The sequence below is a fragment of the Canis lupus genome, chromosome 1 (assembly GCF_011100685.1).
Source record: "Canis lupus familiaris isolate Mischka breed German Shepherd chromosome 1, alternate assembly UU_Cfam_GSD_1.0, whole genome shotgun sequence".
NCBI classification, from domain to species: Eukaryota; Metazoa; Chordata; class Mammalia; order Carnivora; family Canidae; genus Canis; species Canis lupus.
In genome coordinates, this window is record NC_049222.1 from 3,008,484 (window position 1) to 3,034,611 (window position 26,128).

A 26,128-nucleotide genomic window follows, 5' to 3' on the forward strand; every position below is an offset into this window, starting at 1 on the left:
GTAGGAGCAAAGGATAACCTGCTTACAAGACACACTTCCAGAGGCTTTATAAATCAGTATGATCTGCAGACACAAGAAATGGTGAACATGAGTGTCACTGAAATAATTAACACAGAGAAAAACAGACCAGGGCTCTGGCTGGTAAAACATGGACAAGGCCACATGTGAGTCTAGCAATAATAATAGGAATAGGAAAAATACTTTGTTCTCTCAATTTATTTTTTCTCTTTCAATTTTTTACACTTGATAGTATCTGTGTTTCAAATTTGCTAAAGGGATGAAGTATGTTAACAATGGGATCAATGGATCATAACTAATAAAGGTATAATTAGTTTCACACATTTATTCATCAAAGCTGTAACAGCGTCCATAAGACACGAAAAAATAATTTTATATTTCTGCAATATATAAGCCAAAACGTTTCCACATACAGATCTGTTTCTCTCTCTCTTTCTCTCTCTCTCTATATATATATATGTATTTGCTTGCTTGTTTGTTTAAAACAAAGTCTGCTCTGTACAAATTCTAAATCTGCATTTTGAAAGTAGACAGTGATTTCTCAGGCTGACTCTTTCCCTCCAGAGCCATCCACTAAAACCTGTGAGGACCACACACACCCAAGTGCCATGTTTACCTCTGAGTGAACTCTCTGCACATGTGACTGCAGGTTCCCTTTTTGTGAAAAGGCAGCAGGACAAAAGGCACAGGCGTGGGGTTTTTCACCTGTATGTTTAATCATGTGAGTTTGCAGTGCCCCCTTCTGGTTAAAAGCTTTCCCACATTCAGTACATTTAAACGGCCTTTCACCTAGAGAGGGAAAAAAATGATCAAAATGTAATTCCACATTGTATGAGCATCTGATGAATTAAAAGAGAAATGCATTACCCCCAAACTCGAGACCCCAAACCTATCTGTCCAGACAGAGCACCGCCTGTACTGTAGACTCGTACATCCCACTGTCTACTCAAAATCTCAAAGTTAGGACCAAGGCCACACAAAGGACAGAAAAGCCAACGTTGCCATCCAGGTCTAGCTAGTGCTAAGGCACACGTCCCGTCTTTCCCTTTGAGCCATATCCTGAATCACCCAAAAGTGAGTGTATTTCCTACCTGTGTGTATCCTAATGTGCCGAGTTAGCTGACTTGGCTTCTGAAATGTCTTTCCACAGTGTGGGCATGAATATGTGAATCCACTCCTGTCGATGTTCCGATTATAAGACCTTGTACTTGATACCCTAGGATAACACAGGGGGAAATATTCATGAAGTCATCTCCTCTGTATCGCAATTTCAAGATTAAAACAATACCAGCGAGTGTGGCTGACCAGTGGTCAGAACATGCTTCAGTGAGAAATCACATTTAAGTGTGTCTCCACAAACATGCAGTTGTTCTGTGTGTTCATTACCATAAAATTCATTTTACCTATCTGATGAAAAGATAAACTTAGTTTTGCTTTGTTTTCTTGGTGGGGAGAGGTCAGACCGTCCCTTCTGGACATAGCTCTACCTGCAGTGGTCAGACATACAGACATGTGTGGGTATGATCCCTGCACTGCTGAGTCTTGCTTCATTCTCCAGGCTCCTTCCTTACAACACCATCCACAGGCTGCTGATCCCAAAGTTCTCCCTCCAGCAACCCAGACACAGCCCTAGACAACTCCCTGTCCACCTGACATCTCTGCGCTCAGCTACCTGGCAGCTGCAAGCTAGTACGAACTGAACAGGATTCTGCTCATCCACCTGCTGTGCTCCCAGGCAGGACATAGCAGCTCCCATCTGGGCAAAGTCAATCCTGAGGAGTCGCCCCAGATTCTTGCTCTCTCTCACCCCTGACTTCAAGCCCATCTCCAAAAGTTACTGGTTTCACTCAAAATACCTGCAAAGATGCTTAGGCCTCTCCACAGTCCAGTCATCAGACCACCATCTGAGAAGTGTCCTCTTTCCACATGAGGATTCACTGGTATCCTTGCACCCCACCCCCAGCAGCCATGCCACAGTTAAGTTGGGGCAGGCTTCCCACTACCTTTGGGATAAAATCCTCATTCCCAGGATGGCCTCGGAGGCCCTTAACCCCCGGGCCCCACCTCCTTCAAACCTCCACAGTGGCTCCCAAGCACCAGCCTTTCTCTGTTTTCAAATGCAGAGAAAACTCACCGCAGCTGAATTGGGGCAACTGCTCTCCCATCTGCTGCAATACCCTTCTCAGGACTGGCAGTGCCCTCCTCACTTCAAACATCCTCCCCTCCTCAGCATGGCCTGCCTAAAACAGTCCACTCGCCAACCTGCCCACCCTTCCAGCACTGCCCCAGAGCAACCCAGTTTTATTTCCTTCTCCACACAAGCACTGTCTGAAACTGTCTCACTGACTATCTCCCTAATAAATGAGCACTCCATGAGGATGAGGCTGACTGGCTGGCCCATCCCTACATCCCAGAAGAGCCAGAAGCCAATGTGGCCAAGGGCATGCTGGCTGCCTAGACATCATTCATCACCTCTCCAAAACCCTTGGAGACACATCAAAATTGCCTGAGTTAAAACTTCATCAAAATAAAAATCTAGTGTGATAGAGCACAGGCAGTCTGGTCTGGGAGTTTAAAAATCACTGAAGCAGTGACGTCTTTGATGGGCACAATTAGCCAAAAACAGGCAAAGTGGGGGGCATAGGAAGGGTAAGGGAGCACTGGCCCTGTGGGGGCTGTGGTCCATGCTTCTAAAACACAGCGCCTAAGAGGATAAATAAATCCTACAGAGCCTTCACACACTTTTGTGGTGGTCGTAGTTGTTCTTTAAAAGCACACATAATTCCTAAACTTCAGAGCTTGGAATGGCGGAGAGCCAAACTGGTAAGAGCAGTTAAAGAAAACTGATACTGGCTTTTACAGTGTGTTGGCGAAATCAGCTCGAGTGTGACAACTGAGCATGGCCATCAGCTAACCAGAGCACAAGGGGCCAGAGGGTGCTTTGTATTTCATTTTGCTAAGAAAATGAAAATTCAATAAAAAGATACAATTAGGAATAAACCAAATATGAAACCTTGAAAGACATGTTAAGTTTTACTAGAAATAAATGCATGTATGCATTTAAGTACAGTCATAGTTGCTACTATTATGAGCTCTAAAACTGGGCAGTAAAAAAATAAAAAATAAAACCAGGCAGTTATTAGGGTTTAAATCCTTGACGCTTGAAATCTTTGAGCTGTAAAACCATGGGAAAGTAACTTATACTCTAGGGCTTCTCATTCACCAAGTGGGGACATTAAAGTATCCTGGTCTGGTAGGGCTGCTAGTCATGATTAAATAAAGTCTTACGGACATATATTAATATACACACCAAGCACCGTGTCAGGAACATGTAAGTTCTAAACAGGTAGTATAAATAAACTAATCCGTTCAAAAGAGTGCTGACCTGGCCTTTGCAGATCTACTTTATACACCTTGTCACTTTGCTATAAAAACGTTTTGCCAATACCTTGTTCTGCAACTTTTAACACTATAATACTAGCTAAAAATTTCTGCTCATGCAGCCTGATGCCTATTTAAAAATTTTTCAGCTTATCTTTCTTACCGGAGACATGACTACACGTTTTAGGATATCCTGACACCACGACAAGATTAGCATCTGTGTAGCCGTTTCTAAAGTAGACAGTATTTTTAACTAAACCCAGCAAACTACACCAATCTTTAATATATCATATAGATGTCTTTTTTTCTACCAAGCCCAAGCAAAGGCTCATACCTAATTTTGTAATGAGTCTTCATGTGCTCCTTCAGCTGTGAGGATGTCTCAAACTCCTTCCTACAGGCCTTGCAGGTGTGAACCCGGTTCCCGGCCAGCTCCTGGCGGTGCTCTTCCATGTGTATGGCCAACTGGCTCTGCAGAGTGAACTCATCCCCACACTCAGAGCAGATGAGATTCTGCAAAAGCAAAGGCCATCCGTGAGTAGAGTAAATGTTTCAAGACCATGACTTCTTACAACAACTGGTACTGGAAATGATCAATACACAAACTACTCTTTCCTCTAGAACAAACACTATTTTCACTCTCAAAAACTGTGTCAATCTGTCCAAATATGAATATATAAAAATCATCTCCATTGGAAGAAAAAGACAGGCATGGAAACAGGTGAGAGAACAATGCCATTTCTGGGCAAAGTGAGCTCTCTAACTGGCTGCTGCGCACCTGCCATTTCATACATCTGTGCTGTGCAAATGTTAGAGAAGCAGAATGACTTCACCACCACAGAAGGGTCAGGAACAGAATTCAAATGAAGATTACAGTTTAATAGACTCCCTTAAAACAAAATGACAGCCGATAAATTTTTAAATGGAAACACTTATCATTGTTTCAATCTGTTTTACAGGCAGCCTCTCACAGAGAACTCTGGGACTCTGTCCAGACACAGCTTGCTCGGCACTGGAAACAGGTGTATTTGAACAGCGCCGTGAAAGAAGTGTAAAATACACCCGGGATTTCAAACACTTCTGCAAAAAGCAATAGAACAGCTCAATAACATTTAATATGAATAATATTTTGGATGTATTTTCAAAATAAGACATAGTAAAATAAAACTTATTTAATCTGTTGTGTTTGGGTTTTTACTTTTTTAGTATGGCTACTATAAATTTTAAATGACCCCTCTGTCAATTGGGCAACATGGGCCCATATGTTCTAGAGTTGGGTAGTTCCCCACCAGCTATAGCACTTGGGTGTTAACCACCCTAAGTCTGTGACACGGGGATGCCAGTAGCATCTGCCCTCACAGGGTTATTAGGAAGTTAAACAAGATGATCCATGCAGGATGCACAACAGAGAGCATGGCACAGAGGGAGAATTCAGGGACTCTCCTCAATAGGAACTGCTGCCTGACCACAAAGTGTGATTAGCAGATTCATTCAGAGTCCAGCACACAATTTTTTAAAAGATCTTCAAAATAAAGTGTCCAAACACGGAGAAAAAATGAGTGTAATCTGTCAATGAGCATAAACTGTTATTTCCAAATAGCAAAACAAAAACAAAAACGGGTAAAAATCAATTTTATTTTAATTTGAAAATATATCAAAATATTCACATAGTAAAAGTTATTGAGTCCATCAGGCTTTCTTTTCATTCCCATACACAACAGTCCAGTCAGTGTGAGTATGCCCCACTAAAATGACTATTTCATCAATACCAAGAGCATCCCTGGCAGAAAAAGACTAGCTGAATGGAGTATGTTGAGCAATTCCATAAAGACTTCCACTTAAATAACTTGTTAGTATTATTATATAATTTAAGGAAATAATGAACTACTAAATTGTCAGCATCTTGATGATAAAATTCTTTTTGGGAAACTGTCAAAAAGAAAAAAAAAATACCTAACATAATCTGGTGCATCCTTTTAAAAAAAATTAAAAATCACTCCCAAATGTGTAGGGCAAAACTGTCATTTCCACCAAGGACCCCCATAACTGGTGCCCCACCCTGTAACTGGGAAGTAAAATGTAGCTCCCCTGCCCTGCCCCGTCCTCACCCCACTCATCTACTGCTCTGGCGCAGACTCATCCTCTCCTTACTTTTTTGCCAAGTGATGGGATTGGTCTATTTCAGAAGCTACCTACACTTGTCAGGATTCTGAATGAAAGCCCTGTTCACGCCACTTCCATCGTGGGCAGGAGCCCTGGGGCTGCAGGCAAAGTGCAGCACAGAGTGGCGAGTGTCTTCGGCGTCTCCACTTCACACCTCGAAAGCCCGGGGCACCAGGACAGCCTTCCCCCCTGCCCCCGGCAACTGCGAGAAAACCCCAGCAAGGAGCCCACACCCCTGCTACCTCGAGGACTGAGGACCAAGGGCCACTAAGGGACATGCCGCGTCTGGCATCCTCCATGTTCAGAGCTACCGTCATTCCTCAAGCCTACAGTGACCACTTTCTCCCCTAGAAACAGACCCTTCTGGGTAATTCGTCATGGACGAGTGGCAAGCACAGCATTCAGATCAGCCTCCACCCTGCTGAAGATCTAATTTTTACAGGTCAGAGTACAAAACATGAAACATACTTGCTGCCCTGAGCCCCCCACCCCAGGGCCACGGCCTGATCCTTCCCTGCAGCCCCATCTCCTGGACCTTCACTCACACCCTCTAGATGCCAGCACTGGCTCCCTGCCCTGGGCTTCCTTGGGGGCCTCTGGGTTCCCCATCCCACTGCCAAGCCCTTCAACTGAGGTCTTTATAGTCACTGCATCTTTCACTCTAATTTCCCTTTTTTCTCTATTCGTTTTTTCATTTGTTTCAAAAAAAACTCACAAGGCAATTTTAGGATGACTGCTTTAAAATCCTTGCCCAATAATTCTGACATCGGGGTCTGTTCCATGTAGGAATCTGCCGTCTTTTCCTGTTAGAGTTGGAACTATCGTGGCTCTTGGTCTGCTGAGTGATTCTCAACCATATCCTGGACATTCTGGGTGTTATACTGTGAGGCTCTAGGTCTGTTTTAGCAGCCAGTCACTCTGCCTGGACGCAGCATGGGACAACGTCAGGGATGGAGGTCACCCTGCAGCGCCCCACTGACCCCAAGGGTGGAAAGCACAGCATGGACTAGGCCATCTGGCATCACCTGGTTAACGTCACTGCTGCCAGGGGCAGTGAGGCTCAACTCCACCCTGACCCATTGACACTCAGAGAATCAGGACCCTGCCTGCTGCTGCCAGGCAAAGTAGGAGAGGTCAGCTTCCAGCACGGCTCTGCTAACACCAATGGGTGGGGGACCTGGGTGTCACCCTTCTGCCAGGAGAGGGATGCAAGATTAGCCCCCTCCCTAATCCCAGGCAGTCATAGGATCAGAAGGCCATCTGTTTCTGAGGAACAAGGGACACCATGGGCTGGAAGAGGATCACTTGCAGCTTTGCAGTTGGGGATTGGTGGGAGCATCATCAAAAAGATTTTGTCGGTAAACCACCCTCTTGCCAGTTTTGGCAAAGGGGAACCAGGTTTTCTTGAAGCGTTTTGTCTGTGACTATTGGCAGAAGGCTAGAGGCTTGTCCAGCAACCCATCCAGGAGTGTGGGAGGGAGAAATGCCCCAGAATTCACTGCCACGCTGCTGCCCGGCCCCAAAGCCCCTGAGTGACCTATCTCCTTCCTGCTCCTTCAGGGTTATGTCCTCACTACACAGTGGCAGTTGGGGGGGGGGGGGTGCAGATAAGGCTCCTTCATGTTAGCTGGACTCTTACAGGCTATTGACTTCTTCCTGTCCTAACATATCAGATTCACTTCAAGTCACTGAGGAATATAAACACACCAAACAGAAAAAGGTGGCCAAAGATGTATGATTTTTAACATCTGTGGGCAAGATTGATAACAGCGTTCCAGTATCTTACAGGGTGACACTTCCTCACTGAGCATATGGCATCCGGCCACAAGCTGGACTTCCCAGCCTAAGTGCTCCAGCCCCCTGCATGCCCCTTCCACCCCCTATCCTCGAGCCATGGGAGGTGACCTAGGAGGGGCAGGCGGAGTCCCGGACATCTCAGAGGGCACAGGAGCCCCCTGGCTCTGCACTGCACAAGGCCGGCCAGGTGACAGAGGGCCACTGTGAGCCTGGACCCCACCACAACCAGGTACGGTAAGAGAGCCCTCGTTTTCATGCGCACGGCCAACACACCCACGGCCGACACACCCACGGCCAACACACCCGCACCTGAACCAAGCCCAGCCTAGCCCTGTCTCCTGTGCCCCTCAAGAAGCCCTAGTCACAAGCCCCTGCCTGGCCCAGGATGCCCATGTTGGTTACAGAGGATCCCGCCCCAGCTTCCAATAGCCCCCTCCGGGCCGCACGCGTCTACACTGCCCCGCCGTTGCTGCAGGCCCTGCCGGAGCCCCTGCAACTACTCGCCCCTCCGCCACAATCATTCACCGCAGAGACGCATGATCTGTCCTGCTCCAAGAGAATCAAAAGACAGGAGAGCAACAGTACTAGGAAGTAAAGTCTAATCCTCCTCCCAGGAAGTACGTGTTTCTCAAAGACCTTTTTAGGGAAAAAACCAGAAGTGAGAGATGATGGGACGCTGACCTCCTCACAAGCAGGGCAGCGAAAGGCACAGACAGCTGAGGTCTCAGCGGTGACACCGAGGGTCAGGTGAGGCCAGCTGCCCGCACATGTGGCTTCCAGGACAGGACGTCAGAGCACAGCTTAAATTGACAACAAACTGACAGCAGCAAAGAGTTAAAGAGCAGATCATCCTCAGAGGGGCAGGTGGTGAGCCCCACTTGGAGGAACAATGTGGGAAAGAACATGGGCAAAGGGTGTGCAAGAGAAAGTACATCGCAGGGAAGATTCTGAAACTAATGTCCAAGAAACTAAACACCTGGAAATGATAAATTAGTGACTCCCATTCCCCATCCCAGAGAAAGTCATAGTCGATCTTAGAAGACAGCCCCGAAGAAGAGGTGCCATGAGGTACATGGGTGGCCATGAGGGGACAAGGGAACGGCCGTACCCTGGGTGCCACAGCCATCCTCACCCACCCCGGGTGACCCTGTTGGCTGTCCCAGCCCAGACTGATTCAACACTGTCAACATGTTCACTTTTCCCCTGTAACAATCTAAACATTTAATTCAGTCAAAATAAAAGTACCAGATGATTTTTAACTAGGCGAAACTCTGAAGTTCACATTAATGGTAAACCAGAAAAGGAAAACAAGTACCCTTCGAACATTTGCTTATCATTACAGAGAAACAGCGCAAAGACAAAGATGACACAAGGTGGAGGTCCCCAGGAAACCCCGGGAGGACAGGGCAGAGGGTATGGGGGCAGCAGTTCTTCTGATGCTCGTTTGTGCCATTTTGACTTGTAATAGGAAGTGACTATCCACATATTCAAAACTGAAGCCCCCCTCCCTGCCCGCCCGGCCCCAGCCCCTACCAGCTTTCTAGGCTGGCCGTGTGGTCACACTGACTGGACCTGAGGAAGGGCAGTCAGGAAGAAAAGGGAAAGGGTGTGCCTAAAACAGGAAGCCCTGAATCGACTTCAATCCTAGAGGATTTTTAGTAGGCTTCCTTACAGGGCGGAGGGTGGGGCGGGGCGGGCTGAGCCAGGCTACTGTAAAACTATTTCAGAGGTAATTACAGGATAGAGCAAAAGAGGGAGTGAGTGTGCCACTGCTGTGGCCCAGGTCCCCAAAGCCCCCATGATGGAGGATGGGACACAGGACACAGGAACCTGAGCTGGTGGGAGGCAAAGCAGTCCTGTAAGGTGTGAATGGAGGTGGAGGGATTGGTGTGAACTCCCGAGCTGTGAGATGTGTGCGTGCTGCACCGCACGTGGACCTGTGCTAGGAGATGCAGTGGGGTTTTAAAAAATAATAATTTTAGATTTGGGAAGAATCTGTAACCAAGTTACAAGAACCAGAATCATAAATGAATAGCTTGCTTGCTGTAGCTTTGTTCGTAAAGACAGAGGCTGAAAACCATCATGTGTCTGCCAGGAGAGACTTGCTGATTGTGACGTATGTGTGCACAATGTAATGCCATGTGCTGTTCACAAGACAGCTCCACGATGCACATAGGTGTCACAGAGCAAAGGAGCAGGAAACTGAAGACAACAGGCACAGAAGGGATGGCTTGTACTCTCAAGGCTGCAGAGGACATCTGTCTGTGCCCAGAATGCCTGGCTAAGGGCACAGAAGCTGCTTCCAGAACTAGAAATCATGTTTCACGCCCTCCTCTACTCTGATTTCTTACTGGGTACATGCACAACTTGGGCCAGAATCCTTTAGTATACTCTTTAACACAGGCACTTTCTGCTTTCCAAAAAAGACAAAAGCAAAAACAAAAAAACAATGAGTTGAAACAAGGCAGACCTATACTCTGCAGAAGGTGAAAAGCAGCACAGGCTTTCTAGAACATAATGTGGCATTCTACAAAGAACTTGAAAAAATGGTATTAATTCAGTAAATTCAACCATAGGAATCCATCCTAATGAAATAATTAAAGATGTATACAAAGATGTACTATGTATAATATTTTCAAAGTGTAAGTAATTTAAATGTTAAATAACAAAAGAAATGATTGCATATCATTATGCTACATCCAGATGCAGAACACAACATAATTTAAGATGCTGACATGGAGAAACACTCATAATGTAGTAAGTGAAAATGGGGAAAGATATATTTACAAATATATTAAGGAAAAACAATAGGTTATAAAACAGTAGCATAAATATTTTTAAATTAAACTATTCTTAAATACATAAACTATTATGGAAAGCACATAAAGAAAAAAAAAAAAAAGCTGAAAGACTCTGTGTTCACTCTCTCCAAATGCTGTGATTCTCATTTCTTCTAATAATGTTATTACTCTCGTTAATCTTTAGTTTCTCATTTTGTCCAAAATAAACACATATTATTTATACAATTCACTTTTAAAAAGATAAAAATAAATTAGTTTATATTAAAAAGTAAAGACATATATAAAAAGAAGAGACAAACGTATATAGAAAGTATGAATTCCATTTTAATATATGCAATTTAAATACTGTATTTGTTTTCCTGTCTCAGGAGGAAAGTATACCAGATAGTTTTCTGTAACCATCCCTCAACAGTAGAATTAAAGGTGACTTTTATTTTCTCCTTTTTACTTTTTGCATTTTCCTAATCCTACACAATAATAATCAGGGATGGGGGGATTAATGTTTTTGAAGCAACAGTCATTTGTACCTCCAATCAGGCCCACACCCCTCGAAGCAATGGGAAGCCTCCGGTTCACACATCAGCAACGCACCCCATTCACCTCAATGCACTCCCAAGACACCTGTGGCCCTTTCAGGATTGTTCACTTTGGTGTATAAACTGCTTTGAGTCACCATGAATGTCTTCTCTTCTCTCAAATTCCCACAGGTTGGGGGATCCAGAAGCTGAGCGAGGAAATACTACTGTCTCCAGAAACAGAACGTTTACTTTGACCACTGAGGAATCCTGCATGGGCATAGCTGGATCTTCTGAATATGCTACACATTGAAGCGTCTGCCCTAAGGGGCTGACGTGGCCAGAAAATAAAACGTTTTATCAGTGAACTAGAGAATTAGGCAAGGCACACTGAATGATTAACTCCTGGAAATCTATAGGAAAGGCTTTTTAAACTAGTTGATACCTAAAATCCCCCTGACCAAGGATTAGATGCATTTTAAAAATCCATCAACAAAGTATAGGCCAAAATAATTACCTCTTCCTTTTCATGTAGCATAATATGCGCTTTGAGACTAGCCACTCTGGAGAATTTCTTGTTACACACAGGACAGGTAGGATCTTCCCCATTGTGGGTGCATTTATGAAGTGTCAGGTTGAATTCAACATTAAATGTTTGGGGGCACTGGTCACATCGATGTGGCTATTTGGAGAGAAAAGTCAAGAAGCCACTGAAACACAATCTTTCCACAATAAATGCCATTCAAATATTAACAAGTACCATAATCTAAAGACAATCTAAGGAACTGCTGGAGTCTCTTCTGAACCTAAAGTCAATAAATCCAAAATGGACACAGCAAAGCTCCTCACAGAATTTCTTGAAGGATTGACTATAAGGACGACAACACATCTGTACAAAAAACATCCTGAACGAGAAACTCTGCATGTAAACGTATCAGGATATAGTCTCCATGGAAATAAACATGAAAAACTTCAGCTTCACCAGGGTGAATTTTTCCCTTCTTTTCTGACCAACCCCACTGCTCTACATAGAATCGCTCCCAGTAAAGTCAGTACTCATAAAAACTTCTACTAGATTTTAAGAGCGTTGCTTAACACAGTCTAAAATTTTCCCCAGATGAAAGGTATTCTCCTTAGTTATAGAAAGATAAAATAACCACCGGTATTTCTCTCTGAATATCAAGATACCAACAAGCCAGTATTTTCACATTTTCAACTTAGGAGGGTAAAACAAGTTATCAGTACTGGTGATGTTATATATTATCCTACGTTATATAGAATATTCACGCTGAAAGCAAAACCAGTTGGTGGTATCCTGTTCCCTAGAGAAGAGGTCCCTGGCATTCTCCTGACCATTTCAAATAGCTCACTGGCATCCATTCTCCTAACCTCGGAAGGAAAACTCAATGATTATTTTTTAATGGTAGTTTAACTGCTACTTTCTATCTACCAGGCAGATCATTCCGTTAAGACACTAACACTCTTAACCTCGCCCACACGGGGCCCTGAAAACGAGGACTCAAATCTCTAAGAGAGTGTTACTCTCTGCTGAAATGAGATCTGACATTTCTGGAATACCATTTTAAAAGGCACAACCCCTTCAGGATAACACTCCTTGCTGGAGGAAAAAACACATCGAGATATACCAATTCTGCATTCAGTCACACAAAAACCAAACTACTGAAAGTCCTGTTTTGAGGCAATTCCTTTGTCCGCTGATACAGAGCTACAACACATAGATTGACTAGACAAGCTCCACTTGATCTCATTAACCAATATAAGGGTCAGGAATATGCCTACAAGTGAACACAAAACATCCAGAGACGTGTTCATGTCAGATAAAATGCCCCACAATTTACAGACCTAAATTAGAAGAAAAAATTTCATTTGACATGCTGATGTTTTACAATACCTCCAGTTTCAACGCTCACATTTCTGACATCCCTCTTGAGAATACATACCTTGTCATTTCGCTCGTGATCCCTCATGTGGCGTTGAAACTGGGACTCTTTTGGAAAAGATAGCAGACAGATTTCACACTTATGGAAGTTTGGAACTTGATAGGCATAATTAGTGTTCTCCGCATTCAATGTTAAAACTCCATCTATAAAATTGCATAAGTATAGACAATAAATACCAGTTGTTATTCTCATCACATAAATAAAACTAAGTTATTTGGTTATTGTTTAGAAACCAAATTATGTCAGAGATTTATAAGAGAATTTAGAAGAAATTAATGATATCTTGAATTTTTCGAATGGACATTTTTAAGCCAGAAACAAAAAATGTTGGGATGACTGGGGCACAGGACAACAGAATTCTACGCACCCGCTAGTAACTGATCTTTAGAAATGTGAAACTAAACTCCTGAGGTTGAGATTCACGCAAAGACACGCAAAAGCCACGACGTCACTTAGCCTTGCCTTCATGCTTACTATGGTTTCAAAGTCACTGGAAATCACAGAGACATTTCGCCTACGTCACTCTGAGAGTCCATCAGTAACCCACACACTGTTCAACACTGTTCATCTTAAGTCGCTCAGCAAACAAAACTCAAGTAGAAGCATAAATGCTAATTCACTAGTTCAATCTACCTCTGAAAACTGCTGGAGTGCGAGATTAAGTCAGAGAGGAAAAACTTCTATTCTCCCACATGGTTAGGGTTTAGGAAGACCTTTGTCTGCAGTGCTTTGGACAATCCTTAGGCTTCACAATGCACTTCTATAGACCCACGCAGGTCAATGGCTATAAACATAAAAGTATTTTCAAATAAAAATATGTAATAATCACAAAAACTTGTCAAGAATTTCAGAAAATAAAATGTCCTAAACGTCTACTGTTCTTTAAAATAATAAACTCCAAGTCTTATAATTTAGGCACAAATATATGACACACATTAATGATACAAAGACCAGAAATAATATGTCACATACAATTCTTTGTATCAATTTGACTCATAAATTACTGAAATGTAGAAATTTGGAAGTAAAGTAGGGTTGATTTTAAGCCTCAAGGAAGCTCCAGAAAGCCTATATCTCAACTGTCCATGTGGTAAACATGGGCATTCCAAATTCTCAATGGACCTTAAATCCCTCCTTGGAGAAAACAGCCTGCAGTTCCAGCTTTGGCCAGAAGTCCCCCAGTCCTGACAGTGGCCAAAATAGAGCAATTCTCCAGATGGGAGGTGGCAGAGACCAAGAAGGTGGAGTAGAGAGCCATGGAGAAGGCTGGCGACACCTTCAAGAATTCTTACAGCAGATCCTTGAGTAAACCGATTCCAGTTTCAAGAAACACTAATATAATTCAACAGAACAGCTTCATCCAGAAACAGAATGGGTCTACCACAGAAAAGATACACGTAATTTTATTCTATTTATTCTTCACTATACCCACATTCTATTCAAAGACCATGTATTCAAAACTTCTACATTAAATTAGCAACAAAATGTTTTATGCTCTCCAGGCCCAAATACAATAATTGTTGGGACCACATCAATTGATATATTATCCCCTTTGGGAAAGTTTGTATTATAGGAAGAAATAGTTTAGAGATTGAGAATGCTCAAGTAAAATATCTGTTGAAAACTGTGTTTTAAAAGCTCAGTAGCGGGGGGGAATCCCTGGGTGGCTCAGTGGTTTGACGCCTGCCTTCAGTCCAGGGCATGATCCTGGAGTCCCGGGATCGAGTCCCGCATTGGGCTCCCTGCATGGAGCCTGCTTCTCCCTCTGCCTGTTCTCTGCCTCCCTCTCTCTCTCTCTGTTTCTCATGAATAAATTTAAAAAAAACATAAATTAAAAAAAAAAAAAAAAAAGCTCAGTAGTGAGTGTTTCTACCTAATGGCCAAATATAGTCATGAGAGCGCTCCTCACTGAAAAGCAAAATTAAAAGGCTATCTCAGGATGTAGAATGAAACAATGTTCACAGCCTCTACCTGAAACTACTTAAATGTTACCCATAATGAGAAAGGATGTAATTAATTACAAATGATAGGTAAAATGATAAGAGATCAGTAACTACACATTTAAAACCAAAACTGACATTGTTTGGCCTAGGAATTAAGATTTTTCCAAAATAGATTTTTATCTCAAGAAGCAAGACTTCCCTCTTTAAGAGCTCAAAACATAATAAAATCATGTTTTCACTAAGCCCCTTCCCCCAGTGATAATACAGTATTAATTTGGTTCAAAAACAAACTTAAAACAACCCTAATTTAAATTAAAGTGCAATAAAAGGGGAAAACATGCTTTAGTTTCCACGCTGAGTGTAATTTTAAAATCGACAGCACCTCCAGACTTTTACTTTGCTTTGGGAGAACATACTTGTAAACCTGCCCTTTCTCTACACTGGGAAAGCACGAGCCTTTGTCCCAGGGCTCCCAGGGTGAGGCAGGCTCTCTCATGCACACTTTGCTTTCTGTCTGGATGGTGTCCAAGGCCGTAAGATAACCCCCTTCGCCTATCATCTCTCTTCAAGCTCATTTAACTTTCCCCAGTGCATGCATTTTTCAGAAAGAGGTAGACGAAATTGATGTATCCTTAGAACACACTTCAGGAGATCCACAAGCCCTGTGAAAACTTCATGCAAATACCCCATGTCCATGTATTTGCCCATTGTTGGGGAAGGGTGGCAGCTCCGCAGCCACAGAGACCACCAGACTTTTTAGGGGGCTAGGGATTCAGGTAAAGTATGACCAAATCAATGGCAGCCTCTTAATGGTCAACCCTCCTGAGGACAGCTGCATTTTTTAGAGGCAGCTGGAGGAACGTCCCATGAGATTTTGGCAACACATATTCCTAAAGTCTCCCAAATCAGAACAGCTATTCTCTAGCCCCCCAACCCCCACACACATCATAAACATTGAGCTATATGCATTCAACAGTGCTCAAATCTAAGAGTTCATCCAGGTCAGGAGTTTTCAAGTAGGTCTTTTGGCCCACCCCCTGCCCTCCACCCCCTTCCCCCAGAGGCAGGGGATGGATCACCCTGAGATTTCAAGACCACAGGGAGACTCAGTAGGCTAATTCCAGCCAGTTTACCTGGATAGTCACCTGACACACACACACACACACACACACACAAACAGGCGTCACCACATTCTCTTCAACTGCTCATCCTTCATGATACCAAGAACTCAAATTCACTATCAAACGTAAACACAAAGTGATTGCACAAAGATCAGAAATTGTTTGAGCAGCTTTGTTTTCCTTGAAAGAATGTGAAGATGAGCTTCAAAATCAATTTAACTCTTTACATAAAGATTCTCAATAGTACATAATAATAGCTATTTACCAACCAGCCCCAAAATCATCTCAGATTTGTGCAGATTAAATAAGCCTATCTCAGAGTTGTACAGATTAAATAAGATAATGCTTCCTGTCACTACTAGAACAAGAACCCACCCATGATTTAGGAACGTGGCCATCTCTCTAATGCTCATCCGCCCGATGCCCCAGCTGGCCCTCTGTGGCCACACCCTGCCACAGCTGTAGTCAGGCCTGGTCTGTAATGGGGACTAGACAAGCTACCCTACAAATTGCTCTTCCCACACCAGACACAGCAAACCAGCCCCGTCAGCCAAATCTTAATGGCAAAGGTCTGTTCTTATCTCCCATCTAAAGAACTAAATTGATCTCTTCTTTGTTGTTTTATAAAGATTTTAAGTGATCTCTAACCCAGGGTGGGGCTCGAGCTCACAAATCGCCTGCTGCCCTGACTGAGCCAGCGGGGTGCCCTGCTAAGTGACCTCTTATACAAAATGCCTCTCTATGATAGGACAGTTCAACAAAATCTATTGCATTTATAACATTTCAATGATTTTCCAATTTGCATCTCCTGACCTAAACCCTCAAGCACTAGGCATTGAAGATCTCATCTCTCCATAAATCCTGCTGAGACATTTTTTATATTAAAATGAGACACACCAGTTCTGTTTCTAAACCAACTGAGCTAACTGCCAAACTTTGCATCTATTTTTATTTTTGTTTTGAATAAAAAGTTTCCAAAAAGTGGTTGACATCTCTACTGCTCTCAGCAGGCCCGTCTTTTCTTCCAACATCTTGTCCAACATCTTGTCCCTGAGAGCTAGGCTCTCCAACCATGGATGTGTTTTCTCTCACTTTTCCATCCTGACACCAGGATGCTTTCTGAGGCCACCAAAAGGCCCTTGGAGAGTCTGACAGCTATCACCCCCACTTCCAGTAGGGTCCCACCTCAGCTACCATACCTCCTCCTTTTTGTTGTTGTTATTATTTTTATTGGTCTCTAGTTTCTTCTCTTTTCTCCTGTTTTCTCCTGCTCCTCCCACACTGGTCAGCGTCCAGGTCTGAGCACACCGGGACTTTTCCAGGTAAAACTCTGCAGTGCGTGGGCCTGTGAACCCTTCCTACTGGGTCACTGTATCTCCAAAGCCTTGCACAAAACCTGGCATATCCTGAGTGCCTAGCAAACATTTGCTCAATAGTCAGAGATAAGATGAAAGCTAATGACTCTTTGGTCTCTACCCAGTTGTCTAAAGCTCCCAAGACCAGCATATCTAATTTCCACTTGTAGTCTGACTCCTGCCCCACACCTCAATTACCTTAGTATTCTTCCAGCTTATTATGCGTCCACTAACTATTCTTATTTTGTACATACATTCCTTAGCCATTTGCTTGTTCCTAGGAGCTAGCGGAAACGCACCTACATTATTTTCTCCATAGAATCTCTGTCAGAAAAGTGCGTGCTCGAGTTAACAGCACCAGCCGTAAAGCACCTGCTTTCCTCTTCTTGGAACAAACATCTGTCAGCTCAAAAGCACCTGCACCGAGAGAGGGTTAGGGTTAGGGTGGGTTAGGGTTAGGGTTAGGGTTAGGGTTAGCACTTTTTGAATTTCACCCATTATTTACTCAACAGTATTTACTATTAAGTAAATATTCATTTGGAAATGAAATGTACTCATATAAAAACGTAATCCTAAAAGTATAGCTAATGAAAAAAGCAGTATGTTCTAGATGCTATCACTCCTTTTAAAAAGGAAGGGGGAGGCAAATATACCATGTATTTGCTTGTTTGTGCATAAAACATCCCTGCAAAACTACAGAAAAGAATAATAGCATTATGGGGCAGCCCCGGTGGCGCAGCAGTTTAGCACCACCTGCAGCCCAGGGCATGATCCTGGAGACCCAGGATCGATTCCCACGACAGGCTCTCTGCATGGAGCCTGCTTCTCCCTCTGCCTGTGTGTGTCTCTGCCTCTCTCTCTCTCTCTCTCTCTCTCTATCTGTCTCTATGAATAAATAAAAAATCTTTAAAAAAAAAAAAAAGAAAAAGAATAGCATTGGTTACTGGTAAGAAAAGGCAACTCTCGGGGATCCCTGGGTGGCTCAGGGGTTTAGTGCCTGCCTTTGGCCCAGGGCACGATCCTGGAGTCCCGGGATGGAGTCCCGTGTCATGCTCCTGGCATGGAGCCTGCTTCTCCCTCCTCCTGTGTCTCTGCCTCTCTCTCTCGATGTCTATCACAAATAATAAATAAATATATATTAAAAAAAAAAGAAAGAAAAAAGGCAACTCTCTGGGGGAGTAGGGCTCCAAAAGGGACTTTCATTTTTTAAAGTTCTGAGCCATTATAACATATTATACGCTCAAAAAGAATTAAGTTAAAAAGTGAGAAATAAAATTTACTTGGGGGGAAAAGAGTTATACACTCCATACCCTTGTTGGATTAACTAAGGAAACTTAGTCCAGAGACCAAGGTCTTAGTCTTAAGACCCCAGAGAAACTTAGCCACTTGGTCAAAATCACACAATCAACCATGGCAGAACGGAGGGTAATTTTCAACTCATAATTCAAGACTCTCTCCTAAGCAGTCAGGCTTCTGTGTCTCTTAGGGTCATGATTTCTGAGATGAGACCCCAACTTCAACCTTGTGCCTACTGTAAAACAGCAGATGTACCTGAATTTTATCAACAGTACTTTATGTTAACTGTAAGCCTAAGACTGTTTATGCTCTTTCAGTATAAAAAATATTCAATTGAGAGTCAAGCCAAAGTACCCTGCTTGTCAAAACCATGGTAGTTTCCATGAGACAACTAGAGTCTGGAAACGCTGGTACTGGTTTCTTGATAAATGATATGAAATTTACCTGTGACACAGAGCTAAAAATAAATACCTGGTCAGAGACTCATTAAATGGTCCCTAACAGGGTCAGGCCACTCATGTTCTCACAGTAAAATTCACCTCTACCCAGGTGTGCTTTCAATATGCCCATTTTGTCAGTATTTGTATTTGTGTGCAGTTTCCCTTTCACACCTCGGATTACCACACTGTCTCTATTTTTTAAAGGAATATCAATCCTCTTTCAAATATTTGCTTTTATTACCTGTACATCTTTATATCTAAAGACTTTAAACTCAGGTGCATGTATATTTAGACACCACACACATTATCCAAGTTTAACAAAACTACAGTGTGTTAAAATTATAACATAATAATACCTCCAGTATCTATAGCCTCCCCATCTAGCTAAAACAATTCTAGGCCCAGGAACTAAAATTAACAGTCTTTCTGAGAATGACCCAGAGGTGTACTGCTGAGAATAATGCATCCTTTGACAATACAAACGAATTTTCTATATGTGATAGAATAATTCCTTGCTGATTTGCTGCCATTACTCTGTTTCTCATCTCCACAAACATACAATTGACATTAGCACTTTAGCACAGCAACAACAATCAAGTAAAGCTAAAGGGCGCCACAGAAAATCATGGACAGCCTGGTCCAAGATTCTGTCCCAATTTCCAATGAAGCGTGTATGCACAGTACATACAATTTTAATGCACATTATCTTAAAAAATGGGTATCTATAGATTAAAATATGGGTTACTGGTCACAGACTAGGAGGACAGTGATGAAAGTAGGACTGAGTGCCATAAGATTTAAGAACCTCAGTCCTGCCTGGTGGTTTGTAAGGTCTCCACAAACCAAAGAACCTGTCACTCAGCTGGATTCCTCATCCAAAGATGAGGCCGTTTTCCATCCTGCAAACATACAGGGTTGTTGCAAAAATCCAAGGTATGAAAAATATGAAACAAAAAGTACTTTTTTAGAAAAGTAAAATGCCCACCTACTTGGAGGGCTAAAATTAACAAGGCAGACAAAAACAAGGATTGATAACGATCTGGAGCAACTGGAAATCTCATCACCACTAGAAAGAATGAAAATCACTATAACCACTCAAAAACCATTTGGCAGCATCGACCAAAGTCAAACACATACAAACCCTGTAGTCCAGCAATTCCACTCCTACATAGATCCCCACAGAAATGTGTACATAGGTGCACCAAAAACACATGTTTAAAAACACAAAAGCATTATTTATAATAGCCAGCAAATAAAAACAAAGCAATTGTCCTTCAAAAGCAGATGATGAATTATTCATCTAAAAGTGAAAAGAAGAACAATAAAGCTTCAAGATGAAAATATAGGAAAAGGGCTTCATGATCTTAAAATTGCCGGAGATTCCTTACACGGGTCCCAAAAGTACTAAACAAGAAAGGACTGATAAATAAGGCAATATTAAGAACAGGAACTTCTTTCATGAAAAGATATCCTTCAAAGAGTGGACAAAAAACTAGAAGAGCTCATATACAGTATACATGAAGAACTCCTATACATCAATAACAAAAAGACAGAAGTCTTTGCCAAAAATATAGAGATGGCAAGGAAGCATACAAATATATGGCTTTACACTGTATCTCGTAAAGGAACTGCAATTCAAACAACGAAATACCACTACATGTCTATTAGAAGGACTAAAATAAAAAAAAAAAAAAAACCCTCAATAATACCAAATGCTGACAAGGATGTGGAGCAATAGGATCTCTCATTCATTGGCTCAGCCACTTGGGAAGAATCTGCCAACTTCTTGTAAAGCTAAACAGTCTCACCATAGCATTCAGCCCAGTGGTCAACAACATTTACCTAAATGAGGGCTGCCTGGGTGGCTCAGCGGTTGGGCATCTGCCTTTGCCTCAGGGAATGATCCTAGTGTCTGGGATTGAATCCCACATCGGGCTCCTTGTGGGGAACCTGCTTCTTGCCCTGCCTATGTCTCTACCTCTTTCTGTCTCTCATGAATAAATAAGTAAAATCTTAAAAAAAAATTTACCCAAATGAACTGAAAACTAATGTCCACAAAAAAAACCTGCACACAAATGTTTACAGCAAGTTATAATGGCCAAAATCTGGAAGCAACCGAGATATCCTTCAAAATATAAACAAACTCTGCTGCATCCAATGGAATATTACTCAGCAATAAGAAGAAATGAGCCATCAAGCCATGAAGAAAGGAATCATAAATGCATATTGCTTAGACAGAGAAGGCAGTGTGCAAAGGCTACATATTGCATGATTCCAGGTATAGATACTAGAGAGAACAAGCAGAGCTGTGGAGACAGGAACCCCAATGTAAACTATGGACTCTATTAAGTAATAATGTATCAAAATTGGTTCATTAATTGTTACACATGTACCACACTAATACAAGATGTTAATAACAGGGGAAAGTCTGTGGGGAGAATAAGCAGTATGCAGGAACTAGGTAGTATCTGCTCAATTGAATGTAAACCTAAAACTACTATAAAAAGTAAAGTCTATTAACTAAAAAAATAATAAAACATTCAACCCAGTAGGAAAATGGGGAAAGACCTATATGAGAGCCTAAGAAAGTCTATTAGCACAGAACTGCAAGTTAAAAATCCAAACACTATGCATACCAGAATAGCTAAAATACTAAAAGGACAGAGCAAGTGCAACTCTCTCCAACACTGCTTGTAGGAGAGCAAACTAGTACGATCACTGGAAAACTGTTTGACAGTGTCTACCATGACCCAGAAATGCATAAAAGTGCATAGCAGCATGCATTTATAATAGCCCCCAACTGGAAACAACCCAAGTACCCAGAGTAGAAATGATAAATTGACAATGTGCTACATAACAGAATAACATACAACCTTGTAAATGAACTTATTTCTGCCAAATAATAAGGATAACCTCATAAAAGCAAATACTGAATGAATGAAGCCAGAAACAAAAAGGTATATACTGTAAATTCAACTGAGTCTGCAAACAGATAAAACTAACCTGTGGAGTCAGAAGAGGACAGCGGAGCACAAAGAGGGAAGGCAGTTGTAACAGGGAAGAAACACCAGGAGCTTGTGAGGTCCTGCCAATGTTCTAGGTGCTGGTTACATATGGAGTTCATGAAGCTCTTTGCATTCTCTATGTAGATGTTTGGTTCAATTAACATAATTACTAAAATACAGTAATAAAGGTTTCAAAAAAATACACACATCTGGCCTCCTCCTGAAAAATGCTTAAGACACGGCAATACTTAAATGGAGCAGAGCAGGAGCTTGCCCCTGTAAACCAAGTGAGAGCTTGGCAATTCTCCCAGAATTGAGGCTCCCCGGAACTGGCTATTACCTGCGGTCACCTAGTACCTTTAACTAGCTTGCTTTAGCTGCCGGAGCCATGAACAATTAAGTTTTTCACGTCTGTATTAAGAGCACACTGTCCGCTCATGCTGCTTATTACATAAATTATTAATTTAATCCACTAAGGTAAGTTTTCAACTCTGCTGAAATTTTAGGGGAAGACACTGCAGAGCTGTGGGCTGTCTCTGAATCTCTCAATCTCCCACCTTTACCCAGAACAGCTCTGCCGGAGACCACTGGTGTTCAGCCTTGACCACACAGTGGAACTACTGGGGAGCCTGCAGAGCAGTGATGCCTGGCTCCCCCTTACAGGTTCACACATAACTGGACTCGAGGCCTGGTCATCAAGATCTTTAAAAGCTCCCCAGGTGATTCCATAATGTTTCGCCAAGGGTGAAAACCACCACTTGAGATCCTGCCACATTTCATGTAAGAAAGTTCTACAACTAAAAAGTAGCTTGAAAAACACTAATCGCTTGAGCGCAGAGACACTGACTTTGTATACAGAGAAAATATAAAGACCCTGGTACAGGATAAGCATTATTTTAAAAAAAACTGCTGAGTTGCCTCTATCTCACAAAGAATTATGGTTTAGTATGGTTTTCCCAGGCTGTATTTGGGTCAAAGACCAAGATTTTTTTTTTTAAATAAATCTTTATAATCAAATATTTTTCCTTTATTGTGGGAAATATTCTGAACTGCTGTTAACTCACTACTTGATTCCAGGATCATAAAATCTTTAAACTTGATGTGTTTACCCCACACACTTTTCTCAAAATATTAAAAACTCTGCCTACGTAAGAAGCTCAGTGGTGGAGAATGAAGGGTGCTCCTTTACGAAGAATTTTTTTCATTCTCAGATGCCCAATATTGTCAGAGAGTTATTACTTTAAGCAGAACCTGCCCTCCCCTCAGCCCCACCAGGAGTACCTAGTTGAGTCTGAAGCAGAGAAGTCACCTCTAAACCTGTCAGCACATCTGCTGCCTTGTGCGCTGAATCCTACTGCTCTTAGCTCAGCCCGGTTGTCTCATCCCCTTAGAGAGAAAAGGAGAGCCCCTGAGTTCATCCAAGAACAGCTAAAATGGCCTAAACTAATCATCTGAGCAAGAGGGGACTAGTTTATACATTTGGCTCAACGTCTGCTGGCCTCAGCTCTCTGGAAATGAAGTATTACAAATATTCCTCCCACAGAAAACGGAAACGGAGCAGGAGGCCAAATACAGGTACAAGCTGGGGAGAAAAGGTCTGTACCACCGCACTGGAAAAAATGGAAGCCATACAAGTCCCCAGAGTGTGGTTTCCACCAAGGTCATGTTACTATTTAAACCAAACTAAGCACAATAAAGAAAAAACTCTACCTCGATCATCCTTCTATCCCCAAGATAGTGCCAGGCACCAAACAAGTACTCAACACACACCACCCCCTCAAGGCTTCCTTTGCCACAGCAGCCCCCCATCCACAGGTAGGTATACTGCAAGGCACCCCTCCACCCTATGCCTGAAACCAGAGCGCAGAATCCCATCTATATGGTTTTTCCTGTGCTTAAGTATCTATCGCTGAGCTTGACTGACAAATCCATAACAGATTAACAATAGTAGTGACATAGACAACACTAGTACACTTGTGCAGATGCGGTCTCTGGTCTCTCTCCCTCTCAGTATCTTATTGGGCCACACTCACCCTTCTTCTTGGGACGTGAAGTGAGGTAAATGACCTCTGGCACCGTGACCTTCTGATGATGTCACTAAGACCACCGTCTGACCGCAGGGGACTGAAACTGCAGGTAAGGCGGGGCGGGGGGGGGGGGAGGGGGCAGGTAGGACACCACTACTGTACTTCTGTCCTAAGCTAATTATGACTCCAAGCAATGTTTTCTTAACATCTCCATTCTGACATCCTTTTCTCTGGGAACCCTAGACTACAAGTGTCTGCTATCTGCTGCCATAAACACGTTCCCCCATCACAGGACATACACAGTCTTTAAGAGCCGCGGCAGAGATCCTGTTAGGTGAACTCTGTGACCCAGTCCCTAGCCGTGCACACCCACCACAGGAAGTGTTTTAAAATATTTGTTGAAATACCCACCATTTGCTTCAACGTGGATGGAACTGGAGGGCATTATGCTGAGTGAAATAAGTCAATCGGAGAAGGACAAACATTATATGGTCTCATTCATTCGGGGAATATAAATAATAGTGAAAGGGAATAGAAGGGAAGGGAGAAGAAATGGGTAGGAAATATCAGAAAGGGAGACAGAACATGAAGACTCCTAACTCTGGGAAACGAACTAGGGGTGGTGGAAGAGGAGGAGGGCAGGAGGTGGGGGTGAATGGGTGATGGGCACTGAGGGGGGCACTTGACAGGATGAGCACTGGGTATTATTCTGTATGTTGGCAAATTGAACACCAATAAAAAATAAATTTATTATTAAAAAATAAATATTTGTTGAATATATTAATTAACCCCTATGTAGGGCTTTATATATATCAAGGCAAAATAGTAAAATGCACAGTTTGGACTCAAAGGCAGACTCAAATCCCAACTCTGCCACCAGCTGGGTAGACCTACCGACTCACTTTAACCTCTCTGAGCTTTATTATTCCCTCTATCTGTAAAATTCCCCACGCACCTTCCAGGTTTTTCTTAAAAATAAAATTCATAATGGTAACATAGAAAACGAATTTCTGATAATGAGAAAACATTCTTAAGACAGTTAACTGACAAAGCGATAATCCTCAAACATTTTGATCTCAGGATTTTTACATTTTTAAATATGGAGGACCCCAAAAACCTTAGGTTTATACAGATTATATTGTTACTTGCCCTATCAGAAATTAAAACTGAGCACTTATTAAAATATTTATTCATTTAAAAACAAACCTACTATAGGTTAACACAAACACACATTTTTATGAAAAATATATTCTCCACAAAAGCAGTAACAAGAGTTTTCACTTTTACAAATCTTTTTAATGTCTGGCTGAATAGAAGGTTAGTAGCTCCTCATATCTGCCTCTGACATTTTCTCTGTTGCAGTAAGTTACATTTTGTTTTCCTGCAAATCATTTTATTTGGAATAGATTCAGTATGTTGTACATGAAGATACCGCAGCTTCGCAGTCTGTGCAAAGGCGCCAGCAATGCTACCCCCATAGTTTTTGTACCATTAGTGCAAATGTTCAGCAAGTGAAACAACCAAACAGTAGCACTATGAAAATATTTACCCTGCAGACCCCTGAGAGTGTCTCCAGGGCCTACATTCTGAGAAGAACTGTGGTGTCAAGTTATTTTCAGACGGCTTTGAGGAAGCCTCTGCTGGGAAGCTGAAGCACTGGGACCTAAGAAGTTGAGCAAGAGCAGGTGGATTCTCAGAATAGGTAACAGCAAAGGCCCCACCCCACCACAAGTGTGGCCTCTGCCAGAACCCAGGGAACTGAATGCTAGAGCACAGGAGGAGGGAAATGAGCCCTCCAGAGGCTGGATCAATTAGGATCCTGCAGGAATGTGGATTTTACCCCCAAGGAATCAGAAATCCTTAAGAGTTTTTACCAGGGTGTGGCCATTTTATCTACATTTTAAACTGCTCCTCCAGGTGGACTGGTGACGAACTTAAGGTAGCGTCAGACTACCTGGGACCAGTCAGAGGCTCCCACAGAAGTCCATGTGCACGCAGGTGGACTGGGTCAGCCAGGGACACCAGGTGGAAAGGGGGAGGGCTGACTGAAAAGACATTTTTAAGGTAGAAGCTACAAGACTTAATTATGAATAGCCTTGAGGAATGAGAGAGAATTATTCTTATGTTTGGGGCTTGAAAATCCAGGTCCAAAAGGATGCCATTTGGGAAGACGGGGGACTGCAAGTTGATGCAAATTTTCCACGGTCTGGCCTATGCCTTCTTCCAAGCAACCGAGACGCACTGCACCTTACATTATTTTTGGCAGAAGGCTTCTTAGCAAAAATAAAAACAGTGAGCAAACCAG

At 42.6% G+C, this 26,128-nt stretch overlaps 1 protein-coding gene across 5 annotated transcripts in view; it reads right to left on the bottom strand.

The window, feature by feature from the left end:
* Nucleotides 1-26,128, bottom strand: part of ZNF236 (zinc finger protein 236) — a 104,044-nt gene that overhangs the window by 76,637 nt on the left and 1,279 nt on the right. For 3 of the 5 annotated variants that reach the window (XM_038525743.1, XM_038525746.1, XM_038525747.1), the window contains exons 2-6: nt 12,637-12,779; nt 11,193-11,357; nt 3,734-3,912; nt 1,110-1,234; nt 635-807 (exon numbers count right to left, since the gene is read on the bottom strand). In XM_038525743.1, coding sequence (XP_038381671.1) covers nt 635-807; nt 1,110-1,234; nt 3,734-3,912; nt 11,193-11,357; nt 12,637-12,779 — 785 coding nt within the window. Of the gene's footprint in view, nt 1-634; nt 808-1,109; nt 1,235-3,733; nt 3,913-11,192; nt 11,358-12,636; nt 12,780-17,354; nt 17,473-25,372; nt 25,487-26,128 lie in introns of all 5 variants that reach the window. The other 2 variants (XM_038525745.1, XM_038525744.1) reach the window with 2 other exon arrangements.